The sequence below is a fragment of the Typopeltis vanoorti genome, chromosome 22 (genome assembly GCF_054136105.1).
Source record: "Typopeltis vanoorti isolate ZY-2024b chromosome 22, IOZ_Tvanoo_1.0, whole genome shotgun sequence".
NCBI lineage: Eukaryota > Metazoa > Arthropoda > Arachnida > Uropygi > Thelyphonidae > Typopeltis > Typopeltis vanoorti.
In genome coordinates, this window is record NC_143570.1 from 58,734,942 (window position 1) to 58,751,077 (window position 16,136).

General features: G+C 35.6%; 2 protein-coding genes across 3 annotated transcripts in view; one reads left to right on the plus strand and one right to left on the minus strand.

Moving 5' to 3' along the window:
* The window catches only part of LOC150094439 (aladin-like), a 401,031-nt gene extending 394,400 nt beyond the window's left edge, over positions 1-6,631 (plus strand). For both annotated transcript variants that reach the window (XM_090412342.1, XM_090412343.1), the window contains one exon: positions 6,498-6,631. The gene's annotated coding sequence lies outside the window, so the exon portion shown is untranslated. The remainder of the gene's footprint in view (positions 1-6,497) is intronic.
* The window catches only part of AQP (aquaporin), a 119,648-nt gene continuing 109,828 nt past the window's right edge, over positions 6,317-16,136 (minus strand). The window contains exon 6 of the mRNA XM_090412344.1: positions 6,317-6,634. Within this exon, the coding sequence (XP_090268470.1) occupies positions 6,453-6,634 (182 nt within the window). The 3' untranslated portion in view covers positions 6,317-6,452. The remainder of the gene's footprint in view (positions 6,635-16,136) is intronic.

The following is a 16,136-nucleotide window of genomic DNA, read 5'->3' on the forward strand; positions in this document are numbered from 1 at the left end:
CATGGAAGACTGTTGCATAAATTGGAGAATTTGGGTTTGGATTATAAAATAGTGTGGATAAGAGGACAGCCAACTGACACATATATCAAAAAGTGGTATATGGGAGATGTGAGTCTGCAAAATTTAAGGTAACCAGTGGTGTACCACAAGGATCAATCCTTAGTCCACTGTTATTCAGTCTGTAGATTCATGACATTGGGAAGGATTTGCTGATGATGCAAAGATTGGTAGGGTAATTAGGAATGATTTGAATAGGCTGGAGGAGTTGTGGGCATGGGGAAAATGGATGTAAAGGCATGCACTTTGATGTGATTATATCTTGGAAAGTGGAATTGGTGGGATTATGCTAGAAGAAACTGATCAGACTAGGGATCTTGGAGTGTTAGATAGGAAGTTGAAGTTCAGGGGTAATGTAGCAATGAATGCAAATACAACTCAAAAGATAATTGCAGTGTTGAAATGAACTTTGACATGTAAAGATAAGGATGTCATTTTGCCTCTTTACAATTACTTGATAAATCTCACTTGGACTATTGTGTGCAGGTCTCCTGGTTTCCCGTGATTCTGATACAGTGGAGAGAGTGCAAAGGAGAGTGTCAAAAATGATATTGGGATTGTGGAATACTGATTATGAAGACAGACTGAGAATTTGTGGACACTAGCAAACAAGAGAAAAAGGGTTAACATGTTAGACTTACAAACTTCTGAAAGGGTTATACGTGATCTCAGTTGATGGAATTTATCAACAAGAGGGCATTGGAAGCTGAGAATGAATACTGCTAAGGGTGAGTGAGACCTAGACTTTTCTCTCATAGAGAAGAGCATGATTGGAATGGATTGCCATTGGATACTGTGTGTGCAAGCATTGTGAATGAATTCAAGAACAAGTGTGATAGATGGTGCATGTAGTATGTGGCCTCCCTTGATGAGTCCCTGACTCCCTATAGGTTTCTTTTAATAATGATAAACAGTAGGATTATCAAATCAGGATTTTCATCCAACTTAAATATATTTAGTTAACTTGATTAGCATAAAAGCTATTCAGGCTACTTTTTTTTGAAATTCAACAAAACCTATGTTACATTTCTTGCGTAATTCTGAACTGACTTTAGAAATTTAATGCTTTTGGTATTACCATGGAAATTTCATGTCAGGTCATATGATACTCCTTCAGTAACCATTTGTAGAAATACAAATGGTTACTGAAGGAGTAACTTATTAGATTATTAAAAATGATTAAGAATATTAAGTTAACCTATTGAGATTATGAAAACAAAAAATGTTATTCATTTATGTGCAATGTGTGATCAAATTACAGAAATCCAAGGTTACATAACATTATTATGATTATTATTATTATTTTCCTGACCCACATGGAGTCACAAGACTCACCGTGGGAGACCAACACTAGTGAATACTATTTAAAATCATCCACAGTCTGCACATTCACCACCCTCTCAGGCAATGCATTCCATGCTCCTACCACTCCATGCAAAAACTTATTTCTTAACCTTTTACTAACCACCTCCTTTTGCAACTTCAGGGACGGTCCCTTATCCTTATTCCTTTCCCTCATTCTACCATATGAGTATTAATACAGTAATAACCCTTCAACAACTTAAATGTCTCGATCTTACCCTCGCCCTTTGCATCTATCCACCAAACTCTGCAGTCCACATACCCTCAGTCTATCCTCATAATCAACATTGCACAGTCCTGACATCATTTTTGTTATCTGTCTCCACATCTTCTTCAAGATTACTTCACATCCTGGTTACCAGATCTGAGCAGAGAAATCCAGATGTAGTCCTATCAAAGCTTTATACAATGAAACAGCACACTTTTATCTCTCGTGGTCAATGTTCTTCTCAACATTGCTGCAGTTCTCTCAGATATCATCACAACTTTTGCAATATGTCCCTGTAACTTTAAATCTCTATCCAAAATCACCCTAATTTCCTTTTTTTCCCTCCACTTCTTTCATTATAACTTCACCAAGTAAGTATGAAGCATCCCTTCTGTGGATCCCAAATTTTTAAACCTTACATTTAGTTACATTAAACTGACATTCCTCATTCCTTTTCCCACTCTTCCAAATCCTCTTGAAGAGCCAAAACATCAGCACTATTACTAATAACCCTGCCAAGTTTCACATCATCATCTGCATTCAACAACTGAACATCTCCCTGTAGTTCTGTGAGAATATCATTAACATAAAGATTGAACAGTAGTGTTCCCAGGACTCCCTGTAGAATTCCACTTAGAATCTTCCTACACCCTGATACTGCTTCCCCATATACAACGCTCAGATATATATCAGAGAGCCATTCACCAACCCAATCCTCTAACCTGATATCCAAACCCATATGATGCAACTTAAAAATCAACTTGTCATGTGACACCCTGTCAAATGCCTTGGAAAAATTCAAAAATATCACAGTGTATGCCTTACCTTCATTCACTGCTCATGTTACTCTATTGTAAAAGGTAACAGATTACTAAAAGAGTGCCCTCTAACAAATCCATGCTGGCCTGCATAAATAATATTATCATCTGCCCAGTTCTGTATATGAGTTCTTACCAATTTCTCCAAAATCTTAACAACTACAGAAGAAATACAAACATGCCTATAGTTTGATACCTCCATTCTACCACCACCGTTATGCAGTGGTACTATCTTATCCTCTTTCCACTCTCTAGGAACCTGCCCCCATTACAAGACTTTTCATTAAACAGGCAAGTTAACAGCACAGTCGGTTCCATAGCACATTTCCTTAAAACACATGATGAAATTCCATCTAGTCCCCCCCTTGCCTTATTGACATTTAGTGTTTTCAGTATTCAGAATCCATCCTCTTCATTTACTTCTAACACTTCAACACTCATTATCCTTCTAGGAATAAAAGCCTGTAGTACTAGGATAGAACACTCTAATAAAGTGATCATTAAATAGCTCAACTATGATCAGATCATAATCATCTACTTTGGTCACCCAGTTCCCATCACCATCCTGCAAGATAATCCATCCACTATCATTTTTCCTCCTACTTCCCACATAGTGAAAAAAACTCCTTGGGATTCTCCTTGAATTGCAGTGCCAGTTTCCTCTAATATTCTAAATTCCCTTTTTATTCTTTTGACTCCAAATTTAACTCCAAATTGCTTTATCTTCTTAATTCAAGGTATACAATCAGTCATTGCTGTCAACAATTTTTTCTTAAGTTTTCTCCATGCACACAACCCCACTTTCTTAAAATTCTTTCATCCATTGCACTGCTACAAGCTGGTTTCTGAGTCTATGGATAGTCACCTGCTTTATAATTCCACATTACTTCTTTATGTTTTGATACCTCCCCATGCCTATTCATCTTCCAAGACAGGACTACATGGTCACTCTCACCAATAGGGGGCAAGTATGCCATCTCAGTCACAGTCAGATCATCTGACCAGATTCAGAACTCTCACTCCTCATGTTCCCTCTACTACTGCCTAAGACAGTTGTCCCACAAGAAATCCAAAAATTTAGTTCCTTTATTGCTGCATGCTGGATCCTCTGCCCAGTTTATATCACTATAGTTGAAGTCCTCCATAATGATCACCCACTTTGCACTTGTCAAACTAATTTGCCTAAACTTTTCCTGCTCATCACCAATTATATTCCCTCGTCTGTAGCCACATCCCACTAAATATCTTGTCCTATAAACATCAATCTCACATAATATACTCTCCATTAGTGTAATTTCCACTGAGATTCTCCACAAAGAGTGCACGATTCATCTCCTATCATGAGTAACATTCTATTACCATGTTTATCCTCCCTATCCTGCCAAAATATGACATACGTTTCGATTTCTAGTACTGTTAAAACATCATCCTTAGTTAACCAAGTTTCACTGATACCAACAGTCTTTGGAGAGACTGAATCAATCAATGCCTCAAGCTCATTCCCTTTATTCCTAATGCTTCTAGCATTTGTATACAGAAAAGCCAGTGTATTGCCAGCCTTCTTATAGCCATTATAATAATAATGTAATATAGTGTTATGTAGGCTCTGTAATATAGTGTACACTCCCTTATAGTGTATATATACAAATCTCCTCACATGAGACCATCCTTGCAACATTCCACCTGTGCAATTCTAGTTCCCTGTCCTGACACACTCGCTTGCCCAGAAAACAACAGTTTCTCCAAATACTTGCACCCTTCTGCATTCACATGCAATCTGTCTCTTGCATACAGTTCACTTCTATCCTCAAACACACTCCATGCATCCAAATATTCCAGACCCCTTTTCCTGCACGTTCTCACTATCATCTCATTCATTATCACTGCTCTTCTCCTCCACTCCATATTTTCATACCAATGCAACATGCTTACTATCTTTTATCAGATACATTTCTGCTGCACTGTCTAACATCAACCTCAAATCTTGTGCTACATGATTCACACCACCTCTCTGGTCATTCATCCCGACCATTACTATTATCTCCGTTGTTTCACCGAATCATCAAATCTCCATACATGACACTCTGAATAGATTCATTCATCCTTCTCTCACTGGCATCCCTGACTCTCATGGTTTGCAATCTCTCGTCTTTCTGCAATTCCTGTCTTCCACTGTGTCTCCTTCTCTTGCTTTCCTTTCTCCCTTGATCTCTGATGCTGTTCTCTTGCACCTACTCTCATTCTTCTCACACTAGCCATCCTCTCTATCCTCCCAAGATCTTCATTCACCCTCATCAACTCAGTCTTCATTTCTTCCATCTCCTTTCTTAGCAGTTCTGTTTCTCTCTCCACACATTCTGCTTTCAATTACCATTCACACACACACAATCATGGCCATCAAACAAACCATCTCTGTCTGCTAAACTAACCAACGCTAAATCTGTGTGTAAGTCTTTAACATTCTCTCCATTCTCCAACACTACAGGCATCCATAAACTGAAAATCACCCATTTCCGAAGTGCTATCCCCACCACTGCTAAATCACGAGATCGAGACACTCACAAATACACACATTTTTGTCGTGCACGTGCCACATTCTCAAATAACATGATGTACATATCACATGCATGGCAAGCTACACAATCTTCAACTAGGTTATGATTAACATGGTCTTTACATGTGGGAGAGCTAGGGCTGTTTCTGAAACTGGCAGCTGCTATGTTGAATATAATCACTTCACATGGAGATCGTAAAATCCTAACTTTATGCTAAACAAGCACAAACTTAAATATTAGTATTCACGAAACAAACACAATAATATATTTCCTTCCTACTAATACTTTTGTCTTTTTTTTAAAGCTCACGTGACTTATTGCATCCATCTTTGTGCACTAGCAGCACCCTGCTTACAAGAACTAAACACTTGATAATAATAGGGTTTTTCATATTTTTGTAATAAACAAAAATCAATAAAATATAACAAGTTATCTAAATAGCTAATATTTTCTCAGTTTTACTGATAAATTTAATATAAATTACTTTTTTTTCCCATTAATCCTGACAAAGCTATTATATATTTGGGTAGCCAAACTTGGTTACATTAACGAACAGTATAGAATCACAAGAATTTCCCTCGTGAATGCTGAAATTGCCAAATATTAATGGTTCAAAGAACAAGGGACCCTGCCTACTCACACACACACACACACACACACACACATCTGTGCCACGTCAGGATTCAAACCATCCTGCTGCTTGGAGAGTGAGTACCATCCATGTGGTAAGCAGGACAGCAGTGTTCAGACAACGTTCAGCACATTTAGATAATTGAAAATCTACGTTGTAATCAAAAAAAAAAAAAAATTTATCCAAAAAAATATTATCCAAAGTATGCACTCCTTTGGATAATACCACACAGATAACATCTTCCAGCACATAAGCATATCTTTCCATATATGTAGTTTCTATGCATATTAGAAGAGAAAGTCCCATAACATAGTTTTTGTTGAGTACATAGTCTTTATGTCTTGAGCACAAGGAATTTGCAGAATTGCACTGTCATATAATTCTTGCTTGCAATTCCATCACAACAGCTATGCTGTATACTATAGAACACCTGCACAAGATTTCCTTCTTGATATTTGTCAGGCCACCAGCAACATATATATTAAAATCTACTAAAGTTTAGACAATGTTTGGATTTCTGCATCTGAGTGAAAACTCTGTAATTCTCTGCTCGTTCATAAAATATATTATTTATTTGTAGTAATTTTTCTGAACACTGTATGCGTGCATGTGTGTATGTCAAAAATCACTTTAAATCTGATATTCAGATTATATAAATCAGATTATATAATAACGATTACTGAAATTCTGGTAGACTGTATTGATGTTTATCATTTATTATATAATCTTCATAGAGAGTGTTCAATATATCATTACATTTTATTTATTGATATCTAGCATGAATTATAACAATTTAGAATCTGAAAGCCTCAGAATTCCTTCTAATCATTCTTTTCTTTCCTTGAATTTTCTACCATCGTGTGAAGATATCTGGCTGTGAAACCACCTATCAGTGCTCCCAACCAATACACAACAAAATGTTCCACTATAGTATTTCCTTTACAACCAAGGGTCAGTGCTGAAGCCAGAATTGGGTTAAAAAATCCACCTGTTGTGCTTGTAGCTGTAAAGTGATTAAAACACATGTAACTATTTTTTTTCATAATAAAGTATTCTTATATATATTTTATATATAAATGCATGTAGCCTACATAAGCAATTTTTAACTGTATTAGAAATATGTTTAACAGAAATTAATAACCTCAATTTTTATTTCTAAACTTAGGTTAAATAATAGCACATTTTAGTATGTCACTACATGTCTCATATAACTGTTAGTATAGTTACAATAATTATAATGGTTTGGCTAATCCAGGGTTCAGGTTTTGCAGGTGCCCACATGCAAAGTACTTCAGAAATGTTTTGAAATGTTTCTGAAGCAGCAAAACAGATTACTTTTCTCAAGTTATATTGAATTCACAAATAGTCAAGAGAAAAGAGTTTTAAAAATGTAAAAACTGTAAACTGTCGAACACAAATGAGTTCCAGCCTATATCAATTAAGTCTTTTCATCCCTGTCTGTGCACGTGCAAAACAAATGTTTTACAAACATAATCCATTAAAAAAAAAAAAAGAACAGAAATCACTTTCATAGCAAACAGCTAGAACCCACAAAAATTTTAAATCTTTAAATCAATACAAAACAATTTCTTTCCTTTCCCTTCTCAAACCATACCAGAACCATCAACATCCTTCATATTCACGACTTAGCTGAGAAGATAAGCTGTGCACTTCCTGTTGGAGAGCAGGTATTCTAGGCCAGCAAAGAAATAAAAAGAAGTAGTCACTACTATCCAGAAAAACAAATTCATATTAGATGTTTTCTTGGAGACAGTAGTAGGATCCAGTAACATCAAACTTTTCAATATCTTGGAGGACTTAATGATGCAAAAACTGAACTCCAGCCTGAGCCAGCACACAATGTTTCCCTAAGGATGGTACATTACATGTCCCTCCCCCCTCCTGTCACCATTTCCCACTCTAAGCTGAAATTAACAAAATGTGCAAAGCAGGTGTTGCTTTTTTTTTTTTTTTTTTTTTTTTTTTTTTGCAGATGTCTGCATGAATAACAACAGGGGGGGGGCAGATTTTTTTGCTGCTCTTCTATTATTTTTTTTTTAAGTGCAAATCTTGTACTTCTGGCATAGAAAAATGTGTAAGAAATAATAGAAAATTTTATTTTTTATTTGACTAAAGTACAAAGTTAATAAAAATATAATAAAACTTTTTTAAATTTTACTTTGCAGTCTTTCTGTTTGGAAATGAATCTATAATTTGATCATAGTTTGTGCTGTTTCATTTTCAATGGCAAGGATTGCTTTGTTCCATTAGCATTCCTGACTCATTTTAGACCTTAAATAATTTTATAGTGAGAACACTCAACTAAACTGAAAGAACAGCCATAAAATTTATTTTCATTGCATTACATTTACAATATAATGCAATTATTGTTATTTTACATATTTTTATTTGTGGCTTTGTTTGCATTCAATAATATTGATTCTTGTTTCATGTTCATATGTGTAGGAAAGTAGGTTTGCCCCTTTCCTTCAGATCTATCCCTGCTTATGTTCTTTAGATAGCATTGCAAATTTATTGTTGTCCATTTCCCTATACAGTCCTGGTGAATGATATACTATACTTTGCTGTCCCAAAAGCTAATCAGCATGCACTTTCTAGTGGAAGGTTGAGTTCTGAAATTTTAGGTCCTTGGTGAGGTAAGGCAAAGATATGTCATTGACTGAATTTTCATTTTTTGGTTATAATGTTGGACTATACAGCTTTTGTTTCCAGTCATGATTTTCTGAAGAAAAGCTTTGCCTTCCCTTTGGTAACATTGAAGCAGTCAGCAACAAACATCCAGTCTCATTTGTTTCATTTTACTAGTCAACTGATGCAACTCCCAACAAGTACATACTTTATGTCGAGAGTATTCAGAGACAAGCAACCAAGCTGGTGACAGGTCTGTGGAATGTTCCCAATGTGGATAGATTGAGGGTGTGTAGGTTGCAGAGTTTAGCTGGCAGGCAGAGGAGAGGAGATTTGATAGAAACTTAAGTTACTGAAGGGATTCTATAAGATTGGCACAAAAGAAATTTTTCATTACTTGGAGAGTATGGAGAAAAACAAAGGATCATGCTTGGAAGTTGTCCAAGAGTGTTGATTAGTAAGGGAGTGTGGGCTAGATTCTTTACTTGGAGAGTAGTCAGTGCTGGCTCGAGGGTATGTGGCACCCCTAGGCCAGTTTCCTCAATGCAGTGTAAGACAAGACAGGCATCATAAAATTCTTTATTGTTAAAGAATTTTATGATGCCTGTCTTGTCTCGTACCACAACACTTTGACTATTACCAATACTATTACTTCAACAGTGCATGTCGGTGCCTCTTGTGCCTAAGCCTAGAGCCTGTCCTAAGAGTAGAGAATGAGTAGAATGGATTGCCAGAGTTGGTTGTGAGCACCCCAACACTGAATTCTGTAATAAGTCTTTTGACTTCATGGAGTAACCATATAAATAACAATAATTATAATTATAGTCCAGTTCTGTAACAATTTGGTCAACTGTGATAATCCAGTGTTCTGTTTCAATGCTAATGACTTGGTGCTTTTCCTTTGAACTCTGAAGCTCTCTGCTTATGGAAATCATCACTTGCAGTTTTTATCTGACCACACTGTGATCAGTCATTAATGTCATCTCTGCTTTTTTGCACTCAGTGACATCAGTACTTGCATTTTCATGCATCAGAAATATAATTCTTGTGTGCTGTTTTACATGCTTCAACAAATTTATAAAAGACTTGTCTGTTTTGTTGCTTACATGATAACACAAGAACTAGTGGAGGGATGAAGAAACAAGACATGTTACAGTGCCATTCACTTTTTAAGCACACTGTGAATTCATGTATGACTTTTGGAATGCCTCTCCTACTTTTCAAAGAGATTTTCATTTTCAAGAAATGTAGAATATAGATTTAAAATAAAAATCTGTGTTAGTCATTACATAATTAAAAAAAAAACTATAAATGCCATCATTGTGACAATGATGACTGATAAAAATATTGCTTCACAAAGCACAATTAGATAGCTTTCTCTTGTTTGATCCTCTAATTTGTCTTACTGACTACTTGCGAAATTTCTACAACTTACTCCAGTGATATGAATAATTAGTGGAAAATTACTGAGAATGATTTAGCTATATATTATTATTGTAAGCATGCATCTATGGTTTGCAACTGTGTACCATACTAGGATGAGTGCTCGCAACAGCACCGTATGATTACAACTAGTACGTATATATGTTCCCATATATCAGTGCATGACATTCTTAAAAATTCTTTAGATGTCTGTCTGTATGTACTTTAGTTTACAGATTCACAAACTGTGAAATGCGTTGATGTATGCATCATGGTGAGCTTTCAGCAACAAGACCTAGTTATGACTTGATATTTCATGAGAATTGAACAATGACATTAGCATGGTATCTACATTTCTTAGTGGTGTGCAGCCCTGTTGGATTTGGAGACTGATGTAGCTGTGTCAGTAAGAATTCAGTGTTTCTTCATGGATATTGGTGAGGCACCTCTGCAAGTGAACTTAAGTGGCAGTTTAGGTAATATTGAGTTCATCGAAAGTCTTGGGCCTACTCACTTTGATCTTGGCTTTGTGAAGCTATGGATAGTGATTATTTTCCTCTCTCTCTCCTGCTGAAATAGCATTGTTTGAGCCCATCCTTAGTGTCTGTTAATCTGCATCCATGCCTGTGTATTTCATTGCTATGCAGAAGAATTCTATCTCAGAATATTTTTATTACTAATCTTTCCTTATTTGTTCTGTGTTAGTGATTGATTTGTTTAATTTTTGTAAATTTTAATGTTTTATTTTTATTTGTTTGATTTTGGTTTATATAATATCTTTATTTATGGCTAATGAAGATTCATAAATTAAAGATATCAAGAAATTATATACTTGGTTTAATCCTTTATCCAAGCGTAAGCAAACAAAGTTTGTGCCTGAAGTATTTTCAGGACTGGGCAACTCGTAGTAAACGTGGTATGATTTCACATCCCTTGCCTTAGTATCCCATAATGCAATGTACATCTCCTTGCAGACGTTTAATGCTATGCATTATATGAAGGGTCACTACCCAGACCGGTTTTGGCCTTTATTGAGATTTCATCAGTGAGAGCCAGACCCAGAGGTGATACCAAGGTTGAAGTAATGCAGAAGTCAGGAGCAAGGAGATATGCTTTGCATTATGGGATACTAAGGCAAGTGATGTGAAGTCATACCACCTTTACCATGAGTCGCCACAGTCCTGAAAATACTTCAGGTGCAAACTTTGTTAGCTTACACTTGGATAAAGGATTAAACCAAGTACAGTCATACCCCGACTTACGTGAATCCGGAGTTACGCGGTTTCATATATGTATGTATTCCCGTCCCGCTTCACCACTAGTCGTATCTTTCTGGTGCCAGTGTCGCACATGCTGTGAATAAGCACTGACGTGTTTCGCGTGGTCTCCATTCATACACGATTTTTATAGTCTACAAATCTTGCGAATGTTTAATGTTATGTTCTTGATAAAAATTTTATCACATAAAAAATAATAATGTTGTCCAAAGGAAGCAAGTCCGATTCTTCTACTGCTAGCAAGAAAAGAAAAACATTGACTTTGGAAACAAAACTCAACATTATTAAGGATTTTGAAGGTGGAATGAAAATTTTTGGGCCAGCAAAGAAGTTCAATCTATAGGAATCCACAGGAAGAACAATCATAAAAGAAAAGTTTACAGATTTTGGAGGACATAGATTCTAACGAGGAACGAATTGTAGCTACAAGGTTAGGAATAAAAAAAAATCATTAGCTTGCTATGAAGAAATTTTGTGTGACAAGAAAAAGACTTTATGCCGTCAGACAAATCTATTAGTTTTAAAAATTTTATGGAATTTACAACCGTGTTAAAAAACTTTTTTATTATCCCGACGTTTCGATCTTCACATCAAGATCATCATCTGGAGCATACATAAGTATACAGAACAAGCTGAGTTACATCATTAACTGTAAGCTAGAGAAACAATGATTTGATCACATGTTATTCTACTGGCGTGACCTCTGGTGAATAAAAAAAAAAAATAAAATAAAAAAATAAATTTAAAAATAAGTAAATTAAAAAAAATTAAAAATAAAATAAAATAAAACTTTTTTTACATCAAGCTAAATTCTATTTTTACAATGACAGGAATAAACATTCTTTTAGATGGTTTTCTTTCAGAAACAATTGGTGTCCTATTTTTAGTACTACAATTCCTATTTTTGATTTACAATACTGGATTTTCTACAGTCCTGGTAATAGTTGTTCTTGGTGAGGAAGGTCGAATATATGCCTTCCATATGTTTGGGATTTTTAAACCATCATTGTTGTTCAGATTGGGGTGATTGCAATATACAGGGCATACTTTCCACAACCATACGATAGCAATCAATGGGAATTTTGGATCATTTTTTCTGTAGGCATGTAATGAGGTTCTGGACTGTCACGGGGCAGATCCCGTGACCTCACCCGACACTACGGTTCATCCCACAGATGTTCAATAGTATTGAGATCAGGGCTCTGTGGAAGTTAGTCAAGTGTAGTGACATTCATGTCACTACACTTGACTAATGTAAAACATGGTGTGTTGTCTTGCTAAAAGAGACAATGCGTAGTAGGTCGTTCACTATAAGTGCTGTATCACTGATTGTTACATGGGAAGGCCCAATTTGTTAACAATTTGCCATACTGAGATAGAAGTGCATGGAGTCAACTGTAAGTGCTACCCGTAGTGAACAACCCACTACACTCACTAAAGATGACTGTAGGGTGCTACAAAGGATAATATGTAAAAACCGCCATTCATCGGCTGACACATTGAAAGCAGAGTTCCAGGCATCGACTGGAACATGAATTTGTGCAAAAACATTCACAACCAGGGTTCACAACATGGGTTTCCATGGTAGACGGCCATATTCAAGTCCTCACATTACCAGAACCAACATGTAGCAGCAGCATCTTCACCTGCAACATGGCATCCTATCACAACACCTCTTTCAAACTCTGTCCCTTTTCACAGCCATTTTATCTGACCACTTGCACTGACTTAGGAGCATCATGTTCCTCCAATTTATACTGGCTACAAACATGTGACTTGTTACATGGCATGATGCACCTTGCCCATGGGGAGTGTACTGCAACACTTAAATGGTGCACAGACATGCAGAAGGCAGTGCTTTTTTTTTTTTTGAGACGTAAGTAACAGTATGCTGTACATTCACCTTTATATTAACAGTGACATTTTTGACATGTGTACTAGATAAATGTGTAATTTTTTACACATTTACTTATTATATCAATGAAAGAGTACTGACACCTATTGTTTTATAAAATAAGCACTGGAAAAAAAGGTGTAATTTTCCATTAGGCAGGATGAATTAATATCCACAGTATAGATTACTTATAAAATTTATAACAAAGTGAAAGTTAAATATCAGGACTTCAGACCCTTGAAAACTTGAAATTTGAAACAGTGCTACACTCAATGACAGTACATTGCCAAGTATGTCATGTTAAGTTAATGGAAGTCTGTAGTAAACTAGGCATTAATATTAACGAGTTTCTCATACTTTTCAGTACAATTAGTTCAAGTGTTTTATTCACTTAGAAATTGTACCACTGCTGTTTTAACTAAGAATTTTGTGTTTATTCTAAACACAAAGTTTAAAGTATTAAAATTCTAAATAAAAGACCTGATTGTTAGGAAAAAAAAAAAAAAAAACATTGGTACCACATACAAACAGGTAATATAGAACATTTACATTTATTGTTAAAATTAATAATCCTTAATTAAAAGTACAAAGCCTTAATTGCTTGGTCAAAAATTCTGAATCTTTGTTTTGGTACAAATCAGCCTAAAGTAGATGGAAGTTTTTTCACTTGCTATGCTACCAACTATATATTTGGTTTAATCCTTTATCCAAGTATAAGCAAACAAAGTTTGTGCCTGAAGTATTTTCAGGACTGGGCAAAGGTGGTATAACTTCTCATCACTTGCCTTAGTATCCCATAATGCAAAGCACATCTCCTTGTGGACATGTATAATGCTATGCATTAAGGGAAGGATCACTATCCAGACCAGTTTTGACCTTCATTGAGGTCTCATCAGTGGGAGCCAGACCCAGAAGTGGTGATACTAAGATGGAAGTAATGCAGAAGTCATATTTCCATATACCATTTGCAAAAGGTGTCACATCTTATTATTAAAATTCTCTGGATTAGAGATAAGTTGATGGAACCGTTTTCACTTGGCTATGCTACCAATTATATATTTGGTTTAATGCTTTATCCAAGTATAAGCAAACAAAGTTTGTGCCTGAAGTATTTTCAGGACTGGGTCTACTTGTGGCAAAGGTGGTATAACTTCTCATTACTTGCCTTAGTATCCCATAATGCAAAGCACATCTCCTTGCAGACATGTATAATGCTATGCATTAAGGGAAGGGTCACTACTCAGACTGGTTTCGACCTTTATTGAGGTCTCATCAGTGGGAGCCAGACCTAGAGGTCTGGCTCCCAAATATATAATTGGTAGCATAGCCAAGTGTAAAAACTTCCATCAACTTATCTCTAATCCAGAGAATTTTAATAATAAGATGTGACACCTTATGGCAAGTGGTATATGGAAATATGACTTCTCCATTACTTCCACCTTGGTATCACCACCTCTGGGTCTGGCTCCCACTGATGAGACCTCAATAAAGGTTGAAACCAGTCTTGGTTTCCCTTAATGCAGTGTTTATCAACCTTTCTAAGGCCAAGGACCAGTAAAATGTTGAAAACAATTCTACGGACCACTAAGTTACAGAGAGGTAGGGGGGGATTTGCCCCAGGTGGCACTTTTTTTGGCATTTAAGAAATCTTGCTTTACTGTCTATAAAACAGCAACTGAGTGATGAAATAGACTTCGACAATGTCATTGACGATTTTGCGAACAGAAAAGCAAAAAAAATAACATTTTAGAATGTTGGAATTAAAGTTTTACTTCAAAAATAAACATAGTGTTTTTAATTTATTTCCCTATACATCATTTTGACTTTTTGTAATTTTTTTAAAAACCCAAGTAGGAATTACCAACATTTCGGAAAAACTGTGCCATTTATAACATAATAAATCTAAAAGCATGTTTTGAATACATATGGAAACATAGTTAATTAAATTGGAAGTAAACGATTAAAAGTGTATCATCATTGAACAAAGTTTTTATTAAACAAATAATATGATCTAATTATGTTACTACTTACTTTTAATGAGATGGTTGAGCTTCTCAGTCCTTTCAGAGTTGCTGGATATCTGGCTCAGTATTGGTCAAATTCAGTCGAAGATTGGCACACACACGAAGACAATTTCTATATTTTGTTTTTATATGAAGGAGCGATGAAAATCCTTTCTCACAAAGATAAGTTGTAGAGAACTGCATGACTATTTTCAATGCTTCTTCAGATAATTTGGGAAATTCACTTCTCACTGAAGGCGAGATCCAAAATCAAACCAAACCAAGATCACAGAATTGCATTTTAATTCCACTATCACTTGAAAGCTCAATTAACTGTTCTTTTTTTGATAAAGAAAGGTTGTTCTCGTGACTGCAAGCCTGAAATGGATCACGAACCCACAGAAATTTCTTATAAAAGTTATTCGGAAAAAATGTTTCAAAATTCCGTTTCAGATTTTTGAGGTGGTCACAAACCCTTTCCAGAAACTCAGACTCCACAAATATATCATTTTCCACTAAAAAGGATTCCAATGTTGGAAAAGGTGCAAATTGTCTGTCTTTTACACAATTAATCCATAAAGCCAGTTTTTTCTCAAATGCCTCTATTTTGTTGTAGGCATCAAGAACAGTTAAAGAATTTCCCTGAAGGGAGAGATTTAAAAACAGTCAAAAAAATAAACGTTTTCTAACGGTCATTAATATCTATAAATCGAATAATAGTTTAATCACAAGTACCATTAGGCATGTTATGTGCAGTCTCTACGTTGTTGTGTAAACTGTGTATGTGATTGCTGGCATAAGAGAGGTCTTGAATATCACACACATTAACTAATGACTTCCAAACGTCATGGAGGATCACCTCCATGTTATCGGACTCGCCTACATATTCAGAAATGGACTATGATCCCACTTGGTCATCACATTTAAAACTAATGATCTAATCTCCAGTACTTTTGAATTTGCAAAAGAAGACCTTAAAAAACAGCTGAAATCCAGAGACCTAATCACTTCAAGATTATATGGCATGCCTAAAGTTCATAAGACAGAAATCCCTCTATGTCCAATAGTTGATGGCAGAAGCTCTCTAATATATCTTCTCTCTAAACACTTATCTAACCTCCTTAAACCTCATGTTGAACGTACAAACTCCTCCTTCAGGAGTTTCAAACTTGCAAACATTCAAATTTCCCCATCATATATATTAACTAGTTTAGATGTAGTTTCATTATTTACCAGTGTCTCTTTTGTTGAAGAATCAAT